The 23,206-nt window shown below is 38.8% G+C and overlaps 1 protein-coding gene across 1 annotated transcript in view; it reads right to left on the bottom strand.

The window, feature by feature from the left end:
* Positions 1–23,206, bottom strand: part of MAN1A1 (mannosidase alpha class 1A member 1) — a 154,545-nt gene that overhangs the window by 27,915 nt on the left and 103,424 nt on the right. The window contains exons 6-7 of the mRNA XM_074580858.1: positions 3,357–3,480; positions 965–1,058 (exon numbers count right to left, since the gene is read on the bottom strand). Of these exons, the coding sequence (XP_074436959.1) occupies positions 965–1,058; positions 3,357–3,480 (218 nt within the window). The remainder of the gene's footprint in view (positions 1–964; positions 1,059–3,356; positions 3,481–23,206) is intronic.

Below are 23,206 nucleotides of genomic sequence, written 5' to 3'. Positions count from 1 at the left end.
CCAGAACCTCACTTCCACCTTAGCTGCATCCTAAACAAACTATCATATTCAAAAATATCTCCAGTCATTTCCCTCTCTTGTATTGTCTACCCAGCTCTAGCACTGATAATCTGCAGGGTCATCTCCTCTGTCTGTGTCTTTTCAGACCAAGACAGCCTATCTTGCTTGTTTTCTTTCAATAATAGAGGGAGGAAAAAACACGAGAACATTGAGTCAGATGAATGGGATGGTGATAGACTGAACCTAAGTAGGAAAAGTGGAAGAGGAAGTAGGGTCTCTAGAATCGTGATCCTGCACACTATGTGGTCTTTGAACGTTATGAAGATCAGAGAAGGCAATGTACAACAAGAAAAGGTGCAGTCGTCAGGAAGGGGCTAAGAAGTTCAAATACTTCAAGCCTTTTATTATACTCTTTCCCTAGTAATTTTGGTGCCTCGAGTAACGGTTCCAAAGGGATTCATGCCATGACACAATTCTGTTTAGTTTACTTCCTCAGTTGTTGGCATTAAACACAACACAAGTCACAGCTGGTATTAACTGGAAAGACTTGTTTTATGTTCAGTGGAGCCACACCACTCTAAAAATATGGAATTTCATTCAGATGAGCTGATAATGCTTCCTTAAACAGCTACTTTAGAAAGCACTTTAGATTTCTGAATAAAAGACTTCTATAGTCTACAAATTCCTTTCCAAAATGATACATATTCAGATATTTCCCCGCTTGCAGAAACCATACTGAAAGATCAAAGAAAATTACATTAAAATACAGCAAGTAGGGTTATTATTTTTGTATTTGTAACATTTTTTACTTTGTATAGAACCTCAGATACCATCTGAGTTTTAATACTTTATAAAAGTTCTTTATATATACACAAAAAACACATAACAGCGATTGAAAGAAGTTAGCGACTGCAAACAGCACACTGATAGACAGGTCATACTACCAAAGAAATGATCTACTTACGCTGGCCCCATTGGCCGCTGCTAGGATTCAGATAGTTGGGGTAAAGGCCCTCTGGTTTATCCAGTCGATTTAGAACTTTTCGAATATTCATTACCTATTGGAAGGGTACAAAACACTGAGCACTGCTCCATTTTCCCCCCCCCAAAAATAAAACAGCATTGGTACAAAAGTCTTTAAGTGCAAATATCCCTAAAAATGAAAAAGATAGTCTTATTCGACATATATACCTGAATACCTCTGTGCAATCATATTACTATTAAAGAAGATCCTCTAAGCTGATATCATCGCATAAAGGAGCTCCTCAAAACCTTGGGAGTTTCTGTGTCAAGTGGCGGTAATAACACAACACAACAGAAGCAAGCTCCGAAGCTCAGGATTTGCCATACAGAATATCTCGCCCCTCCACAGGATACCGAAAGTCACGGCGGCTAGTTGCCCTAACTAAACTCAGCTACTTCAGCATTATGTTCCTCATATACCCAAATCAGAAATGGTATTAAATATTAAGCCTATCGCCTAGTTCAGGTGCAGAAGCGAACTGTAAAGCGGTTTTGCCTGGAAAAGGAGAGCACTGCTGGAACACAAGCTGCTCCGCACAAGCAGCTTGCCCAGCAGGAACCCAGGCAGCCCTGAGCGCTCCGCCGGCACTGCTAAGGAGCTCGCTACAAATGAGAGGCCTGGGGAAACAATTACAGTCCAGATGCTCTGCAGCTGGAGTCACCCAGCAGCACAATCCGTTGCAGAGCACACGAAATAAGTTATACTCAATTTTAACATTCACAGGAAAAGCAAATGTAGCAACTTGGGAGTTCTTGGGAATGAAGACCCTGAGCACCACAGACCAGAAATCGGAACAAAAAGGTACTGACAGCTTCATTATAACACTCTGAATGCCTGGAGATCAAGTGAACTAGCTGCTGAGAAAGAAGATAAATTAGCTTATACCAAGCCGCAGAAGGATTTTTGTTGTGGTACACAAACCGCCTTCTGCTTCTTGACACTACACTGCTAACTGCCCAAACGCAGACCGCAACGAGTCCTAGACCTCATTTAATGAATTCTTCTATGAGTACTTCCGTGCAAAGCTTATTCCAGTGTTTCTTCTTCTTTATCAAGTGTGCCAGCCCTGGAACGGCTTGCCTCAGAGGACTGTGGAATCGCAATCTCTAAAGGGTTTTAGGAGCAGCATACATAAACAGATTTCCAGCATCTCGCAGTTACAGCTCCATGCCACTTGGGAAGAGAACCATAGGCTAGGATTTTTAACATACCCACTTTCATCACACTTTAATTGCCTCTTGATAGAACAGACGTTATACATTAAATTACCATAAGTATCAAAAGATAATTAAGTTACCCAACAAGTTTGTTTCTGGGTGCTGCCACCCCCCCCCATCCTTCCCCCAGGTCGGATTTAAGAGAAACTCTGTCTTTAAATTCTTCCCTAAATACATTCAAATTGCTAGGAGTTTGTTTCACAAAATTTATTCCAGTGCTGAAAATGGTGTCGCATCAAAATCATTCAGTCCTTTAAGTTTGGTAGATTATTTTAAGATTATTAGATAGATAATAGTTTTAGCTAACACAGGGCAGTTGGAGTAAGAATACAAACCCAAAACAAGTGGAAGCTTTACTTAGAAAAAAAGAAAAAGATAAACCATACAGCGTATTATAAAGAACAGGACTCGCTGACTATTTACGCACAAAAAGCAAAGCCAAATTGCTTAGGTGAGAATTGCTGGAGGGAGAAGAAGAGTTGCTTTCCTTGCCTTATGTAAATAAAAGTATCCAGAAGGCAATGATATAAAATTTTGGAAGAATTAGTAAGCACAACAACTGTTTTGTCAAAGGACGGTTTTGGGTTTTTTTTTTTTTTCTTCTCACAAAGAAAGCTCAAAGCACATTTCTCAAAGGTCAATGCAACGGAAGGGCTTTCTGACCTTGCTGACAGTATGACACCATGCAGGGTTTTGAAGACTAAACTTGCTGAATTCACACAAGGCAGCCACGGTGCTTTGCTTTCTATAGGCATCACATATTATCCCTAATATAATGTCAGTTTTTGTTTTCACCACGTTCAGGTGAAATACTGAAGGTGGCTCTATGGTCTGATTGTTTAACGTGACACTAATTTAGAACATAAACAGAAATTTTATGTTTTATGGGGTCAGGTAAGTGCTATATACGTGAAGAAGCATCATAATGGTTTTGGAACAGACTTTTGACTTTATAATACAAAAAACATGCCAAGGTGATTAGGGAAACGTCTAGAAAATATATACCTCCTGTGACAAATGCTTACAACTGAGGAAAACACAAATCTCTCCCCAGAGATATTTTTCTCCCAACGTGATTTATCTTTTACAATGTGATTTTGACTGAACAGTCTAACCTTTTCAGCAAAGACAGGGTTTCCAGACAGGTGGCTCAAGTGTACGAACTCCAGATGCAAAGTCCCAAATTCTGCCAAAATGCTGCTGCCGCCAGAGGCCCATGGCCAATTTCGACCGATTCCACTGAGGTGAGGGGGAAGAGAAATACAGAAAATAACCATGAGCATCTATAAGGCAATGCTAATAAAATGTAGCAAGTGGTAGATATGCTGTTATCAAGAGAAGATAATTAATTTAAAACGTACTTAATATCTGCATAAGAAACCATGCTTCGTCAGCCTTCCGTGACTTCACCACAGGACCTTGAATTACTTTGGTCCAGTTCTGCTTAGGCTTGTAAAATTGCCTCTTGCAACAAGCCCGTCTTTTAGCTCATGGATAGCTCCGTTACACGTATCACTGTCCCAGTGTTTCACTGTACGGTATCATGTCTAAAGACAGTACAAAAAACATCCTCATGCTTCACCTGTTTTCCCTGTATTTAACGCAACACTCTCAAATTCCAACTCTTCCTTCTACAGTGCCATTGTTTATTAACTTAAAACACTGCATGTATACAGCACTGGCTTTAAGTTAAAAGCACTACATGCAGTATACCCTTCTTTATACCTGAGAATTTAATAGAGTAGGATATATAGGCACTGTCTGTCTGGACACTCTTTCCAGGATTAGTAACTTCAGTTTTAATTAAGACCTAAAGATACTTCACAGTAAAATTAATCTCAGGTTATGTGCTGAGAGTAGAGAAAAGCACATTTATTGCTAAATCCCCACTAGAAACTAAAGCTGGTTGAGATTCAGGATGAAAAGTTTGCTAAAGTTTCATTACAAAAAGATGGGGTATTTTCCCTTGAAATTTCCAGCAGCAATATTCAGAAAACCCCCTGAAATTAAAGAAAAGCTAGCCAACTTTCCAGAGCACCTAGGTGAATAATGACATATTAGACCAGCATATTATTAGCATGAATGTTAGATATAAATAAGCTCATTAGGTACTGGAATGTCTTCCTTATTTTCAAGCTGTAAACAGTATTAAAGACACACACATATATATAAATAAAAAATTTAATTTTACTTTTACACATAAGCAGGACTGCAGTCATCAGTTAACACCATGAAAATCGGGTATTCTTCCTGAATTAAAATGTGACTCATATTATGAAAAAACAAAACAAAGCAAAAAAAAACCAAGAAACCCCATTTTTAGTTCATCGTGATGGAAGTCCTCTGTTGTATTAAAATTTCTTCTTCAAAAGGTCAAGTATCTATAACTGAAGTTTAACCAACATCATGAAATTAAGACTCCATTAAATTAATTTCCCCACAAGCTATATTAACACATTATTTTGAGATTTCTGCCACACACACAAAATAAAACCCAGTCATTAAACTTTAAAAGCAGAGGAAACGCTACAAATAAAGAGCATGTTTGTGTTCTACTTAAATGTCACGGCTTTAAACTGTGCAACACCTTTGGCTGCCTGGCCTTGAGCTGAAGGCACCGCTGGAACTCACTCAAGTGCCACCAAAAATAAACCCAGAATATTACCTGCTGATGGGTGGACTTGTATTGTCCCATTTCTGATGTACCATAGCATCCCTCAAACACTCCCCATAGGTATGCTATGGACTTTCTTTTACCCAGACCATAAAGCAATGAAGTGGCTAAGCTTATCTGCGTGCTGAGGGGAGGGAGAACTTGGTGGAGCAAAAGGAAAGAGATCAGATGAGGTTCCCCTGGCTGACCATAAAGGTGAGAGGCTGGGACGCATGAAGGCCCCTGATGCAAATGATTGCCTGAAACTCCAAAGGAGAAAAATGTTTCTAATCTTCATAGCTGCAGACAAGATCAATGACATAATGAAATCAGGGTACTGCAAAGACGCACACAATCCAACTTCGATATGGTATTTGTACGACAGAAACATAACATAAGTTTTATGGGATCTGAATATCTCATTTTAAGAGCAATCTTACAAAGATCAGAGTGCTTTTTACATTTGATGAAAGCAAAAGTGAAAAGAAAAACCCACCTGGCTTCCAAGCTGTCTGCACTTCAATCTACTGTGGGTCAGAATTCTTCCAAACGGTGAACATGAAAGTGTCAGATATTACAGAAAATAAGATGAGGGTGAGTACTGTAGACAACATGTCTGGAAAACTCTTATCTACAGACTGAAGAGCTTACACCTACAGACTGCTTATTCACCCAAGAACAGGCACCATCCCCGGGACACACAGGCCCAAGTCCTGCCTAACTGCTGACTTCTAGATGACAATATTTTAGCTTGTTTCCAAATCATCTAGATTAAAAGAGATATCATAAGACACTAGTGGTAAATAAAGCTCATCAGGAAAAAAAAAAAAAGTGAAATATTTCAAGATTTTGAAAAGTTACCGTGATATGGTGCAACTGGCAAAAGCCCACTTTTTTTTTTCTATTATTTCTCAATAAATCTCAAAATGGAAACACTGAGCTGTTCCTGCAGCAAAACATTAACTAAACTTGTCAGAAAATGTAATAAAGTCCCTACTTGCACTCCACCGCAATGTCTGCTGGTATCAACACAACCTGTCAGAACATTTTGACATACTGCATTTTGTTAACTGGAAAAATTTCCAAGCATGGCTATCGAGAGGTTTACTGCATGCAGTAATGTCTTTCACCAAGACAGGAAGACTCTTCTTGCTGAAGATGAGAGATTTCACACTCTCTGATCCTTTTTGACCAGGGAAAGTAGACTTTGGCTTTTGTTTAACAGTCTCTTGGCTTAAAAAAAAGGAAACTGAAGAGTGTGCTCTTTTTCCAGCCCACCCAAAAAAATTTTTTCCTAGATATTGTATATTTTTAAACAGAACAAACCTTAAGCAAGACAGCATCTGAATAGATGAAAGGATATGCTGAAATGGAAAAAAGACTTGAGTGCATCTATAATGAGAATGAGTGCATCTATAAATGACATGAGGTGCCCTAGAAAATAACATGCAATAAATAAGTGCAATAGCTCAGTAAATGTTAATATCCAGGCATAGTAAAACACTGATTTTTGCCCATGTATAAAACAACACATCCAGTGCTCCCAACTCGGATATTTTTCAAACTCTTCACCACTATTGGGGTGACCAAAAAATTTAAAAAAGTCAGTGCTGGGTACCTATTTACTCTTCAGCCATAAAGTCAATGCTGGGAATCTATTTACTCTTCAGTTATGAAGTCATGGGCTGTCTTCCTGAAGTCTTGAGATGCAGAAGGTTTTATTTCTACTCCAAGTTTTAGCAAAACTATTTATAGTGTTGCAAGTCCCTACAGTTTTTCATCCAAGGGCACCCATCACTCGGGTCAAGAAGCTTTTGGGGGATTTTCAAAAGGTGGCTTAAGGCTCTGTTTTTGATCCGCACAAACTTATGTGCAGATCACTCCTCTCAACCAAAGCAAAATCTGTAAAGTACTGAAAACGTTTCAGCTTATTTTTACTCAGTTATTCATCCAAAATGGTTTAATGTCCCAAACGCCTTGTAAGCTGACTAAAACCCTCTCCAGAAAGAGATAGATATGTACCACCACTGGTAAAGGACAGCAAAGGGGGCCCAAGGATGACACTCACTCTTTCTGTTAGCTGCATTCCTTTATCTCACTTTCTTTTTGTAATTTACTTTGCCACTGTATTTTTCAATTTTCCTATGTTGATACTCACTACAACCTGCACTAAGAGTCAGTCATGTACTGACAGCAGAGTCAGAAGCAAAAATCCTTCTGTACCCTTCAGGAAGGAAGGAAGAAGACACATACCTTGTTTGAAGATCCAGCCCAGTACTAAAATAATTTCAGTTTACAGGGCACTATTTTAATGTACCTCATATCATTGTGTCTAAAATCATACTGTTTATACTACTTAAAACCCATCTAAATTTTCTGTAAAATAGGACTTTAGAACTTACTTCTGTATTATTATAACTGGTGTTATAACAAGTATCATGTAATTAAGTGAAATTTGAAGTGAGGATCTGGATCAGAAAAGCATATTAAAGCAGGGCCATCACTGTTTTATGATATTTCCCATTTATTTTATGAACTTTGTTACCGAACACTGAGTGCCACAGAATCCGATATACAGTGTTTGTAATTTTACTGTCATTCATTCTCAGGAAATATGAGCCTGACTGACCTGCTGGTAACTCAACTCAGTATTTTTCCAGTAGAGCACAGTTGGTCCTTCTGTATATAGGAACAAAAAGTATGAGATCACTATCTCTTCTAAAACGTACAGAACGTACCAGGAGAGGGAACCACAGAAGAAACAATATTTACAAGATTTTAAAAAAATTACATTATGTCCCCAATATATATAAAGCAGCAGCTAATTTTCAACTGAAAGGAACAGCAAATCCTCAGGGAAACTGCATAAATACTTCAAAGAGTCAAAACACATATCAAATCAAAATTCTTGCCATCAGTGAGCAGAACTGTTTCAGTCTCTGCAGACAGTTTGTTTATTATCCCCCAGCCTTTCCTGAGGGGTGCCAGGACAACTCCACAAGCTGGAGGCAGAGCAAGACTTCAGAATTTCAATATTTAACGCAAAATGCAAAAGCACAACCTAATAGTCGGTATCGTCCTGCAGACTGAGCTAGTAAAAAAGGTGAAAGACCAGAATAAAACAGATCCAGCAATAACAACATGAAACGTCCAAGAGCTGCTCTTGCGAAAGGTTTTAGGTTTAAATATGAAAATAAGTCCCTGTATCCCCTTTGGACTTTACCAATGCTGATGCTTTTTGCAAAAAAGCTATTCCAGTTACAATGGTGGGTGAAAATGCAAAATGCCACAACAGAGAAATGAGTTGGAGCATACAGGTTGTGCCTGGTACTTCCAGGAGCGCTGAGGGGACAAAGGGATATGCCCGGAGAATACAATTGATGACTGGAATTCTTTGGGCTTAAACCTGTTTTAACAGGAACCCACAAGAGCAGAGCATTGCCCAGCCCACCCTGCAGCCCCTGGCTAACTCGCCTCCCTCCGCACCACCAGCCACCCCTCTGACAACCACAAGGGAGAGAAGCCTTCTCAAACGGAGGTCAAGAAAAAGGGGGAGGGTGATGCAAAGGCCTCACAAACTTTCCTGCAGCTTTTTTATAGAATCACAGAATGGTTAGAGTTAGAAGGGACCTTAAAGATCACCCAGTTCCAACGCCCCTGCCATGGGCAGGACACCTCCCACTAGACCAGGCTGCTCAAAGCCCCATCCAGCCTGGCCTTGAACACTGCCAGGGATGGGGCATCCACAGCCTCCCTGGGCAACTTGTTCCAGTGTCTCACCACCCTCACAGTAAAGAATTTCTTCCTAATATCTAATCTAAATCTGCCCTCTTTTGGTTTAAAACCACTACCCATCATCTTATCACTACAATTCCTGATAAAGAGTCCCTCCCCATCTCTTCTGTAGGCCCCCATTTAGGTTCTGGAAGGCCACTATAAGGTCTCCCCGGAGCCTTCTCTTCTCCAGGCTGAACAACCCCAACTCTCTCAGCCTGTCCTCATAGGAGAGGTGCTCCAGCCCTCTGATCATCTTCATGGCCCTCCTCTGGACTTGCTCCAACAGGTCCCTTTCTCCTTTTTCCCCTTCCCAGTTCCCCAGGACGCACTTCATACTTCTCCTTGACTCTCAACCCCCAAGTGTACACGCCTTATAAATAGAAATAAAGATGACTCTCAGCTTTTTTTTGTGAAAGAAAACATCATCCCCCGCTTTTCCCCCCCAAGAGGAAGCCTGTGGTCCTCAGACAATTTTGAAAGCATAATATGATTGCTTTTTCCGTCTTTTAGCCTTAAATTATGACCACATGTGATTTGGCTGCACCCCAGCCTGTGCAATTCAGCACAGGGACACTGTGAACCAGCTATGGGACGGACTGTGAGTGAAGATGGGGAAATGCGAGAGCAGAGCAACTCCAGCAAGGGTATTCACGGAAATGAATCTCTTTGGGGCTCCCCTGAGAATCAGGTACAGGGAGATAACAGAATTAAATCACTTCACAGAGGAGATTAAGCTAAAGATGGAGTCTCTCCTTTTACAGAGTAAACCCAGGGAGACCAGTCTCACCTACACTTACCCCTTGCCAGGTGCCCAAATCTCCCCCAAGATTTCAATTAGTTTCACAGCATCAGATGAATTTTCAAGGCTCTACACGCTAATAGATATATATAACAAAAGAGAAGACTGAAGATAAATGCTTTGTAATGTTATAGTTTTAATTCCTTCATCATAAAATACGTTTTTTCCCTAGCTCACAATTTATTTTTAATGGTCCTTTTTTGTATGGGACACATCTGCATAACATTTTAATAAAATATTGCAAGATAACTTTTGGGAGATTAAACTACAAAAATAAATACAGAAAACTTTTATGTAGTACTGAAACATGAAAAGAATACCTCAAAGTTCATGAATCTTCCATACCTAGCCAGGCAAAGCCATACAGTGGTCCCACATATTGTGAATTAGTAAAATAAACAAGTTAACACAATGCATTATGTTCAAAATTTCTCTCATAGATATAATACAAGTCAATTTATTATTATTTTCTCCTCCATATTTTAATGGAGTGAGAAAAATCTCCAAGGGCACATTCCATTTTGGCAGAATTGGTCACTATTTCTATGGATGATTTTTTTTTAAGCAAATGTCTTCCATTTATAAAAAGACAGTATAACTGCATTTCTAATAAAATTTTTATACATTGTAAAAACTGTCAGCCTATATCTTTTCTGACACTACCAGTCTTTAATAATAATAATAATAACAATAATAATGATATTTTAATTTAATTAAATCAACTAAGACTCCTTAGAACAAATGAAGAGAGGTCAGTAAAGGGTCAAGTTTTCATTTCCAAACTCAGTATCTATTTCACATTTTAAACAAAAATTAAGTTGCTATAAAGCCACAGGTGGCACAAAATATGTCAAAATGCTAAATAAAACTTAATTGCTTTCAGCATTTCCTAGGCAGATGAATGAATCAAAACCCAAACCATTAATACATTCTAAATATACTTTGCAACACACACCCCAACATAAAAATAAGCAAATAATGGGAAAAAATATTTCATGGATACTACGGTTGCATACTGTGATCCCCTAGCCAAGGGAGTCACTACGGCAGCCAAAGGGATGATCTTCAGAGGTCATTTTCATAGAATATCTAATGCTGCATGCATTATTTAAGTTTGCCACATCTGAAAATGCTTTCATAAGAATGATTTTTTATTTCGTCCTGAATGGAACCATTTGTCAATGTGTCACAAAAAAAAAAAAAAAAAAAAAAAAAGAGAGAGTGGCTTATTCTCTTCCCATAAACCAATGCTGGTCATTAGCCACACATTCCCTGCTAACAACTTGCTAAAGGAGAAGCTAAATCCAATACCACAGACCAAACTGGGGACGTTAAAGGGTGATCTGCTGTTGATGCTTTTTAGAAGAGGTTCCCTTCAAACCGCTGTGCTGCATCTTTCTCCTTTTAATATTGCAGCTAACTAACAATGCTAATCAGCTAGGGTTTATGATTTAATTTTTAAAGAAGCTGTGATGAAGAATGAAATTATTTTATTATGTGTTCACACTTTTTAAAACAAACAAAAACAACCCCAAGCATGGAGCACACAGGCAATGCTGGTTAGAGTTTCAACTACTGTATTTGATAAATTACATGCTCAAAAGATATTTTTTTTTAAATTTCCTTTACGCACCCAAGGATACAGCATATGGGATTTTGGTGTAAAAGCTGAAAAAAAAAAACCCCACTGAAATCGATGATTGATTTGTTAACACATCAAAGATATTTAATGTGTTTTTGTTTTCCCCATACCTGGCAAAATTATCCATACCCCTATTCGGCAGAAGGAAGATAGGGACACAGAAATTCCAGGTTTGCCTGCACCACTGGTACTCAACTCTTCCACCCAAGTCTAGTGGCAGGAGGTGCCAGGACAGCACTTTGTGGGATAAGTCAGACGAGGAAACCATGACAGGGCTAGCACAGTAGCTGTGTATTTCTAGCCCCAGTAGCAAGTGTGAAACACCTTCCAAATTACAATAAATGACAATTAACTTTTTGCAGGCCTATGTGGTCCTTATCTCCCCCCAGGCAGCATCAACCAAGGCAGACAGACTCCTGCCGGAGCTGTGACTCTTCCACAGCATCCCTGTTCTGAGAAAGGAAAACAATTATAATCTGGTTAAGCATCTCTCACACAGCATCGTGACAGCTGGAGATGGCAGAAAAACAAACTTAAATCAGCCAGCTAGCCTATGCGGTAGTTTTGATGTCTGCTTTATTCCTCTTTGTTAGGAGAATCTTTTAGGCAAATGCTAGCAGCTGGTTAGTTTTTGGGCTGTGACAATGAATGTGTAACTACTGCCCTTGCCTAATCGCTGCCCAGCTGGCAGCTCCCTGCTCAGCTGAGCTGCCCTCTCTGAAGGCTGACTGATACCGGCAATTACCTGGTGAGGTGATTTCTAAGGATGCTGACTTAGCAGGAGGAGGCAGACAGGGAATTAGTACCATCAGCAACCGCAGCATGAAGACTAACAACAAAAGTGGTTACTCGATTTTACAGTATGTCAGGGAATAAAAAAAAAATTCTATGCTGTAATGTCAGGCAGAACAAGAATGTTTTTTTTTTACTGTAACAAGTGAGATAATGAAGAGGTATAGCCTGAAGAGTTATTAGTTTGAGAACATTAATTTTGTCTATTTGCCTAGTCACATGCAGTGTCAGCATTAATATATGCTGATCTCCTGGCCACTTCAGTTCTGCCAGTACAGGAGATGCATCCATTTGTATTGGGAGGCACATGCACATCATTGTCTGGCTGGAAATGAGAGCAGGAAAAGTCAGATTACTGTGGCTGACCGTTCATCGTGTGAGAAACTACCTGCACAGCTCCAATTCAAACATTACAGAGATGTCTGTCTGTAAAAGGGCATGAGAAGAGGAAACAGTCTCCTTGCTCCCCTTGTCAATTTTAGGAAGATGGGAGCAGTCGGAATAGTTTTGTGGTTCTTGAAGAATAAGAGTTGTTTTAGAGACCCTACAGTACTTGGGCACATCAGTTGCACCGTCTGTGGTTAAATTTTTCAAGAACAAAAGTTATCTTCTTCCCAACATTTTTCCCTTTCACCTTTGTAAGGAAACCTACCCATCGACCTTTAAAGCTGTCCTAGAATGGTCACTATTTCCTTACTGTACTTGCAGGCAAAAGGTCAAAATGCTCAGTGACCATGGAACACTATCAAGTGGGCTGATCTTCCTCCAGGTGACCCTCAGACAGGCAATTTCTCTTGAAACTGGACAGAACAGCAACAGAGCCTGAAGAGCACTGTTAACGTAAAAGTAGGAAGTGAGCAGAAGGTGCACGAAGTATGAAATTTCCAGTATCAACCTATGCTGTGGCCTCCGCCAAGACAGGTCCCCACATCCCAGAAGGATCTGGTCGGTAGTGGAGGAGGAGTTGGTGAAGTATGCATATGAACACACAGGGGAGGCTAGAGAGTTATGTCTGCCCCATGACTAAGTCATCGTCCATGAAACTTCACTAAGTACTCTTTGCTCAGTAAAAAAAGACACTGTTCAATACCACCATCAAACTTACTGTCATGGCAGCAGGACCAGCTGCCCCATGGTGAAATGTATTTGCTCATGACTAGGTCAGAGTAATGAGGGCTCCCGGGGAAATACTGAAGTGTGGACAGTGAAGTGAATGGAAACAGGGACAGAGGGAGCAGGAGGAGCCAAGACAGAGGTGGAGACCAAAATGCCACAAAGAACCAAGACAAAGAGCAGACAATCTCATCTGCCTCTGGAGAGCAGCAGAGAATAAGCAAAGGCTAGTGAAATTGCCCATGGGAACATCATGCTTTACTGTATGCGTGGAAGTCTGACAGCTGCTGAAAATAAAAATAAAACACCTCCTCTGTGAGCTCCAAAAACCACCAGACATCATCAGATAGTTCTTTTGTGATCTGATACAGTTTTTAAACATCTGGATTTAGCGATACTGTGTCTATTGATGCTTAAAATAATCAGACTATCTTATTCTTACCAGTCCATTCCGACTGGTTGGTTTATTTATGTCAAATTCCCGTAGCATTTCTCTGTGGAAAAAGACTAAATTCCTTTAGGACTCTACTGGCAGGGTTCGTACAATCCTTTCCTTATGGCTGCCTGCCCTGTGACACTTCTCACCTTGCTGGTGCTCTAAAGGGGCATCAAAGCTTGTGGAACTGGCACCCTGCGGCAAACCAGCAGAGCAGTAAACTCACACGTATGCGCCCACACAGAGGAGTGTGAGAAAGGGGGAGACAATTAGTAGCCAAGCAGTACATGATTTGAAATGTCAGTATGAGACATGTCAAGTATTTAAAGGTAATCTTCAGTGTCACCATCTAAAACTGTACTAAAACAGTACTTGTTACCATAATCATTTCTGATAAAGGTTATCTGAGCACAGCAAACACCTACATGTCTCCCACAACACACTAAAGAATAAACTAAACAATTCATGTTGCCTATTACTTTATGCACTAAAGGTTTAATTAATCAATTCCAAGGGCTATAAAAGCAAGAGGGAATACAACACAACAGAGCACAACTAGAGATAATAAGTACCAGCATAGACTACTTTTAATCAGATCCCCAAAGAAAAGCGAAAATAACAGGAAATGAAAAGTCTTGAATGGAAGGCTTACAGTTCTGCCATCCATGCGATAATAAGTTCGTGTAAAAAGAAGAAGGTATTAGAATAAAATTCCCTACTGTAGCAACTGGTATAACTCAGTGACAGTCTAAAAAAACTCCCCAAAACCAAACCCTACCAAAAAAATGAACAAAAAGTCCCTCCACCTCAAAATAAAAAACAACCCCAAGCAACAAAGCAAGAAAAACTTCAAAACCCCCTGGTTCTGAGAAGCCAATGGAAATGACCTTCTTAACAGAGTCACTGGGAAAAAAGTATATTAAGAATTTTGGAAGAGTACATGAGAAACACCATTTATAGATGTTCTATCCTCTCTGCCATGCCTTTTAATACTAGAAGACAAACTAACTTTGTTTGTTTAAGTCTAAAGCTTATTTTAGAACTTTACCTTTTAGATTAAATAAGAGTGCTTGCTGCTTTAAACCACCACAGCCACAGCAATCAGCACTAGATCCACTTGGCTCAGCACCTCTCTCTATAAAACTGTTCTCCCAGTTTTATATCACTTTTCCAACGTTCAACTTTTAGGTTGTCTTTTTTTTTTTTCTGCTGAGGATTTGCTATAAAACCCCACTCCACCCTGATCAGTTAATTAACTTCTGATTTCAGTGAGTTTCTATCCCATGTCAGAATTCCTTTACTACTAACTGATATTCAAGCTTTGCTAAATTATTCTTGTGTCATATCAATTGCACTGTCCAAGTGCAAATAAACATTACTAATTTCCTTTGTCTGTAAAACAATTTGTTACTAGGATGAGTGTTGAGCAGTTTGCACTTGGAGGTGGCTGGGTAACACAGAAACAGTGTGGAGAACTGGTGCTAGAACCCAGAACTTTCCCATTCCTTTTTTGTTCTTGATATGTTTGGGTTGTGGGGTTTTTTTATTACTGCTCTTTCTTTCTGGCCCCACAGCCTTCCTCTTGCTCTCCCAATTGACTTCCATGTTACCAGACATTCCTCCCGCTACCGCCAGTCACTTCAGATCTTTTAAGTTGTCTCCACGCAGCCTCAAGTGGGAAGCAGCAAGATGCATTTCTGTCACGGAGATCCTGCAATAGCGGTCACCTCCAGTTCAGGTTAAGGACACTCACAACCCAATCAAGAAAATTAGCGTACAAAAATATTGTGAAAACAGAGGCTTCTCTATCAGAAGAGCAGAAGTCACTTTTTCAAGGAAAGACGCTACAGATCTTCTGGACAGGACAAAATCCAAGTATTCGGTCTTTTCAGACTGATGAGGACTTTTCAGATAAGGTAAAGATTCAAAGCATCAAAGCAACAGATGGCAAGTGACAGGAAACTTGCCAGCCACTAATTCCCACTTTTGCACTTCCCAACACTAATTTTATAGTACTCCAGATCATCCTAATCTCAACTGTGGTCATTTTAAATACATCTGTACCACTCTTGTTTATCCAGATCATATTCATTCCTTACCACCAGATGGTAACTTTAAAAAGTATCTTTGATCTTTGACTTTTCTGAACTCATTTAGCTTTTATTAGCTTCTCATGTCAAGAAAATATTTTAAGTGGATTCACAGTCATTTAAGTTAAAAAGTCTTTCAAAGCATTTAGTCCCGTTTATTGTGCTTGATATGGCATGTGGTACCATTAAATGTTTGAAGTGAGAATCAAATTCATTACACTAACTGCATGGCTCCGTTATTAAAAATAATTGGCTGACAAGTTGCAAAGGTCTATTTTAAGCAGTTTTGTAGCCACCATTGATTGCAAGGAGCTTATACCAAAGGCTTTCTGACTGACAGTCAATTATTTCTCCTTTTAATACAGCTGTTGGATCAACAGTGGTTTCAGATACGGGACAGCTTGTCACAAGGCTTGCAGCTGTGATGCTCATCTGATATAACATTAACTTAAAAATGCCACAAATTACACTTGCATATGCATTCACAGATACGTGTATCAATCTAAACACGTACAATAGAGAGACACCACTGTTGTCTAGGGAAACCTCTCTCTTATGTGTCTGCGTTCACAGATGCTGTGACAGCTGTAGGAAACACCACCGAAATGGCATCCTGGTTCACTGAAAGGGACAGCTTTTCCAGATAAAAACCCCTGAAGTGGTCTTTTTCAGACTACTGTTGCTAAAGACATAATCTGTTTTGACAAATGCTTTAAGAAAAGTATAAATGCCCCTTTTTTCCAGTCTGTTTCAATCTTCTCCTTCTTTACACACACGTTGCCGTGTCATATAAATCCATTTGTTCTGGGATCAGATAGCATTTGTTTTTCTCAGTGCCAGTCGCTACAGGCTTGATCCTTACTCACAGCCAACAGAAAAAATCCTGGTGGCTTCAACAGATACTGATCAAGCATAAAAATCCTGTAACTGTCATCAAAATTATTGCAGAGACTATAGGTAATACAAATACAGGGAATCCCTGCAGCCTGACTGAAACACCACTATCACTGTATAACTCCTTTCCATTAACACCGTTTGGATTTGGGAACTGGTTCTCTTCCTGGAAATCGGTAATACGATGTAAAACCAGACTGTTCTGGTTTCTTTGCCCAGCACATGACACATTTGCTTAAGCAGAGCTTTACCCTTCAATGGCCATAACTATTTGAAAATCAAGGTTAAAGGCAATTACTTTAAAAGTACTCACTTACATGTAACTTACAGACTCCTTTTTGCTCGCTTTATACACTTACAGAAGATACATATTATTCAGTATAATCCACTCAATTTAGTGATAAAGAGGCATTCCTATTTTTCTCAAATGACATTAGTTTCAGGTGTATCACTGGCCACGTGGAAGATATCCATATTATTTAGCAGTTTCTGGTTCTGAATGTTATATTTGTGCTCAAAACGGAATGCTTTAATAAACACTAAATGTGATTTCATTAGACCACATACTTATAAATGACTGAAGTCCCTCATTGTTCACGTGATCAAGGAAAATTAACAGTGGCTAAAATATGATCAAATTTATGAAGTAAGGTATGATTACATAGGAATATTTCCTACTGTCTAGCAGGCAGATGGAAAAAATAACCCCACATAATCTAACACGCACCCGATTTTCACCTGAGGAAAATATCCCCACTACGCTTTTCCTGTGGCAGGGTCTCTATTATCAGTTATTCAATTGAATTCCACCAAATCCAGAACTTCACCTTTAACCTGCTTATAACTACTTTAAGCAACCAATACTATTATACAGTTGCTGCTCATAGATGAGCTACTTACAAGAAACCAATGACGCTGACTGTCTCAGATAGCAAGGCACAGCACAACACAGCTTAATTCTCAGATATGCACTAAAAATTATGATCCAGGACAATCTGATTATACCATAAAGAGAAGAAGGAAAAAAAAAAAAAAAAAGGAGAAACATTACCTTGAAAACTCAGGAACGTCAGATAAGGCAAGACTTGTATTTTTAAAGAAAAAGTAATTTTGTTCCATAATCTTTTTGCAGTAATCCATGTTTTAAATTATGATACAATGATACTTTAAAGTACTGAATATCCTGAACAAGGAAAGGAGTTTTCTGTTCGATTACCAAATAATTCGATAGAGTTGAAAAAGGCTGAAAGACCTATGCTACCTCGACAGTACAGAAAAATGAGAAGCACCAAACATTTCTTCTAAAAATATGTCTTAAAAAAAATACTCACAATCCATGCACTAAGACTTATGACCACCCTTAAGATATCCTTTGGAGGATTTTGTAAACCAGATTATCGGTTCATAAAGGTGCTAGCATCAAGTAGTCAAATAAGCTTTTCTTAACAGAATTTTAATCAATACAATGAAAATAAGATAATAAAGGATGAAGTGAAATCAGCATGAAAGGATTACCATTTAAAATGATAGAACAATCAAAGACTCAGGAAAAAAAAAAACCCACACTTCTGGATTCCTGCTGGAGACAGTATGTGTACTTTTTTGTTCCTGCACCAGCACACACTTTTCATTAACCACATTGAAAAAGCTTCTGCAAATTAAACAATGTGCACAAGGGAAAGTACCTTGCCTTTTTTTTTTTTTATCAACGAAAACAAGCTATAGTTTTACGAAGCATTTAAGAAAATCAGGTTTCTGTTTCAATTCCAGCAAAACATTTGGTCAGAGGTTTTAAATGTTGTTTATAATCTCTCACTGCTTTTAATGGCTTCAGTGCAAAAATCTATATTTTAAGTTGTGTTTTTTTTTTCTTTTTCGTATTTCCAGCTGTAGACTGGAATAGTATAGCATGGAGTATCTTGCAAGGATCATCATGTAAGAAGTGCCATAGTGGTTCTTCAACTAAAATGAAGACCACGTCAGTATACTCTGAACAGATACGGCATATTGGTTAGTCTTTTTGACACTTTTGAAAGACAATGTCCGTCAAAATAAGTATTTTTGGTAAGGAGCACAATTGTCTTTTGGGTCCCAGAGAGACTTTGAACTGAAAAGCAATCAAAAGAAATTATTTTTAGGTCTTTTATGAGTAACTTAAAATAGAGTCTCTGTCAAAATGATTTATTTCTTGACTCTTGTTATATTACAAATTTGGGAGTACAACACCCAGGCCCAAGTCAAAATGATCAAAGGAAACTCAAAAGTGGAGATGGCCCCCCTTTCTCACTCCCACCTCTTTCAGGTGGGCAGATTTCCAAAGGGTGATTTCAAGGGCCAGGAACCAGAGTTCAAATTGTCTTTGATGTGTGGGTGAATGCAGGGATGGGTAACGAAAGGCCAGGCTCCCTTCTCCTCCCTAACCGGCCAGCACAAGAACAACCTCTGCTACAGCTGCTGTCTCCGTGGTCAGCAACAGGTCGTTCTCTAATCCTCTGAAGTAGCTAAGACATGTCAATGTTTAGTCAATGCATGACTGATTAACGACAAACCAATCTGGCTCACACACGCAAAGCTATACAATTACAAAGGATCATAAAAGGAAAAGAGGAAAAAATCAACCAGTTGTTTACTTCAAAGAGGCTCAAGAGATACTGAAACAGTCTCCCATATCACATGATCAAGTACTGATATGGTACAGAATAACACAATAACTACATAAAAGTGATGGTATCGTTTTGTCCGAATTTGTTTTCTCTTTCAGTTACGCTTGAGTGAAGGGAAATAAACATAAGTGATGCTGTGTGTATACCAGAGCTGCTCTGATTTTGAGTATTTTTCTGACTCAAAAAAACGTGTATGGAAAAGAGGCCTAGAGAATTCATGAAGGTATACCTGGGATTAGAATTTGCTACCGAAGCATCCCAAAAAGCTCGTAGAAGCAGGTGTGGGGAAGGAGGTTTCAAAAATGAGCAGGCTGTTAAGTGGAAATGCAAATAAGACATGTCACGGGGTAGGTGACGTGACTTAAATGCGAACTGAGGAATGAAAGTGCTGAAGGTTGTACGTTATTCACTCATGGAAAGGCCTTCCTTGACCTGCATCCAATACAGGACACCAACCACATTTCAAGGAAGACAAGGATGAATTTTAGAAAGCTTAGAGAAGAGTAACAAGAATTATCAGGAACACAGAAAGCATTGCCCCAGGGCTGAGGAGAGAAAGAGCGATCCTGTTAACAGACAACCGGTTAGATATGGCAATAGTCTTCTTCCAACACGTAAAAGGGGATAAATCTTCCACTAAAATAGTGAAGTATTTAAGTTTTTGGTCAGACAGCAGAGCAAATAACACCCGCCCCAAAAAACTCCCAGAAGTGAAGATAAAGAAACACTGGAAGCTTCCTTGGAAAAACATGGAATCTCCCCATTGCAAGTCTTGAAGAAATGGCTAGACAAACATCTCTCTTGGATAACTTAGGCGCAGCTTAGGCGTTTAGTATTGGAACACACGGATTGGTGACGTGACTTCTGTCTTATTATCTGTGATTATTTCATTTCTGAAACCTCCCAAAAACATCTGATAAAGCAATAGAAAGCTAAATCATACATCCTTGATGAATTAAGCTCCTTTAAAAATAGTAATAAAAAATTTACAGCACCCCATCCCTGGGCATTATAGGAGGAGGAGGGAAGCAAGTAAAGCCCATAAAGAGTCCTTTTTGAATTTTGAAGGTATGCCTTATCAAATCGTCTGTGGTGTGTCATTCAGGAGAACCAGTCTATCATGCAAAAATTGGACAGTTTAGACTTCATTAAGTGGAGAAAAGGAAGTAAGTTTGAATCACTGTCCAAAGTTTAATTACCGAAAAGCAGGCTTGTGAACTTGTGCTGCTCATTAAAATTTTGGGTGCTAGTAAACCTTAACCGTACAATGGGCTGAATACTAAATGACAGGTTTAAGTCTTCAAAGACAGCTCCAAAAGCTGCTAGCTGTTAAAACAATGCTGACTAAAGCATAGTTAAGCAAAACTCACTTAGTTTACAAAATGAATTCTGGGTAGAAGATCGAGAAAATACTTTATTTATGGCCTCAGTAGAATAACATGACATGATGTGAAACAACATTGCTGGAAGACTGCACATTCTAATGCCCTTTAGAAAATACTAATTTCAAAAGAATTAAAATCAAAATGAAACACACTTAAAGTCTTCTTTGCTCCAATAGATTTCATTATCTAGAAAGCATGCTGTATGACATGAAATGGACAACGTGAAAGGTCAACCAGAAAGACTGTCAGTTTTGCTGCACCAACCATGATTTGCTGGGATATATTTAAAACACGTGAGCCTCACCAAGGCTAAGTATTGAATCAAGACATTTACATTAATGGTTCTTTGACAGACTCATACTCAAATTTTTTTATACTACACAGAAACCACACAACATGAGCACCATTACAAGATATATAGCATATGGATACCATTAAAGCTCGATTATAATGAATACTTGCTCATTTATTTCTCTAAGCACTACTGCAAGGAATGTAGCAGCAGTTTTACAGATGTCAGCTGGAAATAGTAGCCTTTCGTTTAATTTGCTGAAAGATTGTTCCCTCCTATTAACTCCCTCGTAAAGATGTGTCAGTGTTGTAACAATAAAAATGTAATTTTAACGTGAAGTTTAAACTGATGAAGGCAAATTTCTGGAACAAACTGCTTCACTGGCTCACTAGTCTCTTTTTATTTCCTTCTCAATAGCTCTCAAACTACCCCACCATTGTACAAGTCTCATTGTGTCTCTGCCCTCTGCTATCTGGATTCCTACAGCGATATCCATGTGTCTGTGACATTTACTGCTGGGATTTTATTTCTGCCTGTTCGTAGGCAGTAAATTGTTTAATATAGAGCAAAGCGACTATTCTGATAAGTGTTTTAAAAATTACATTCAGTTATACCATATCCTCTAAGGCAGGTCCACCCAGTTAGGTTATGCTACAGCGAGCAAGGTCTGCTCACCAAAAAGCAGTAAACATGAGGTTGCTCATTTTTAAATGTGAGATTACAGTGAGAACATGGGAGAACACCACGTATTTCGGATGTTGGCTAGGTGCACCCACCTAACCCAACGCCAAGACGACAGTACATCAGCCCGCTGGACGCAACACACAGATACACATATGAATTCCTACTCTTCTCTACCCTTACACGAATCAGCCAGAGTTAAAGCTCAGCCAGAACAGAACGTGACCATGGAAGTATTGCTCGTTGGGTCACTCATTCTTAAGGTTGACTAGCCAGGCATTAGCTCTCTACTATAGTAATTTCAAATTATATGACAGTATTAGGAAAAAAAAAAAAAATAGCAGAGATTCCGCCTACACAGAACCCAATATTCACCCTAACACCGTCAAGTGCTGGTAGCAAGAGGCACACTTATTTGAAATGCTCACCCAGACATAATGTTGGTACGATAATGCCATACAGTTAGTTAGTATGAATGTGTACATGATTTTTAGCAACAACTCATTGCAAAACAGCATAGAGAAAATCCAGAACAATCTCAGCAGATACAGGTTCTTGGGCAATCCTTGTTTCTCCTGATGGAAGAATTTAGCATCTTGTTTTACAGTTTCTTCCTCAATATGAATATCGTGCTGGCCATCACAGCAGAAGCCAAATGATATGAGGATCAGCTTTCAAAGTTATATGTACATGCAACCAATCAGCAATCAGGAGATTAAAAAGAAAAAAGTTAAAAGTTTTTCTTTAAAAAAAAGAAGAAAAAAAAGACATTAAAAGCCAACCTACCTATCAAAACTGGAGACAAAGATTGAAGCGTTGTGGTTAACGTTCCATACCTTTTAATACTATGAGGAAAAACCACAGATAGCTACAGAAAGCCTTGAGCCGTTCATATATGACTGATTTTGGAGGATCTTTTGGACTTCACTACCCATGTCATTTCTACAACCATCCATTTTGTCAGCACAGCTGAATGAATTACACCACTGGATATCATTTAGGGTTGTATTTTGTCCTATGCAGCTACAAGTTAATTCTGTAACATGTGCTCTTTGTCAGTTGTAATACTTGGTATTACATGAAAGCACATAACGACAGTATAGAGGATCTAACTGAAAGTTACAGTTTCATGATCAAACTGATTTACAGTACTGGCGTGTCTAATCCACCACAGAGTGACTTCAAAGAATACATAAGACACTTCATAATAGCTCTTTCTCCAAACAGCTGCATTGCATGTAACTATTCTTATTTTGCCATGTGCAAACTGAGCTTTATCACTGTGAGTGCTCATGAAAATTGTGTTACACTGGTGAGTGCAAAGGAAACACTTAGCGAATTTGAAAATAAAACAATACAAAAACTTAAGATACTGACAAAATGGTTTGAAGTAGACAAAAATAACAAAAATATGAATTGCTCACAACCATGTGTCTAAACAGAAAGAAAAAAAAAAAGACAAATTTGCTATAGTCTTCATTCAATTGATTTGTTCCAAAATGAATTGTTCAATATGACTAATGCAATAAACTGCATTGCTGCCCATTTTTTATTTTCAAATAGAAGTTAATTTATTCAATGAAAATTTCTTGATATGGTGCACAATATAGGATATTTCAGGATCCTAAAATCACTGATGTGACAGTGTCTGTGAAACACAAATTAGAAGAAACCATAAGACGGTGAACACCACCATGCAACATTCACAGTCATTAACATCAACCAACAAACCTCAGACAATTTTCAAG

Source organism: Larus michahellis, chromosome 3 (assembly GCF_964199755.1).
Source record: "Larus michahellis chromosome 3, bLarMic1.1, whole genome shotgun sequence".
Classification (NCBI taxonomy): domain Eukaryota; kingdom Metazoa; phylum Chordata; class Aves; order Charadriiformes; family Laridae; genus Larus; species Larus michahellis.
This window is presented reverse-complemented; position numbering and strand designations above follow the sequence as displayed.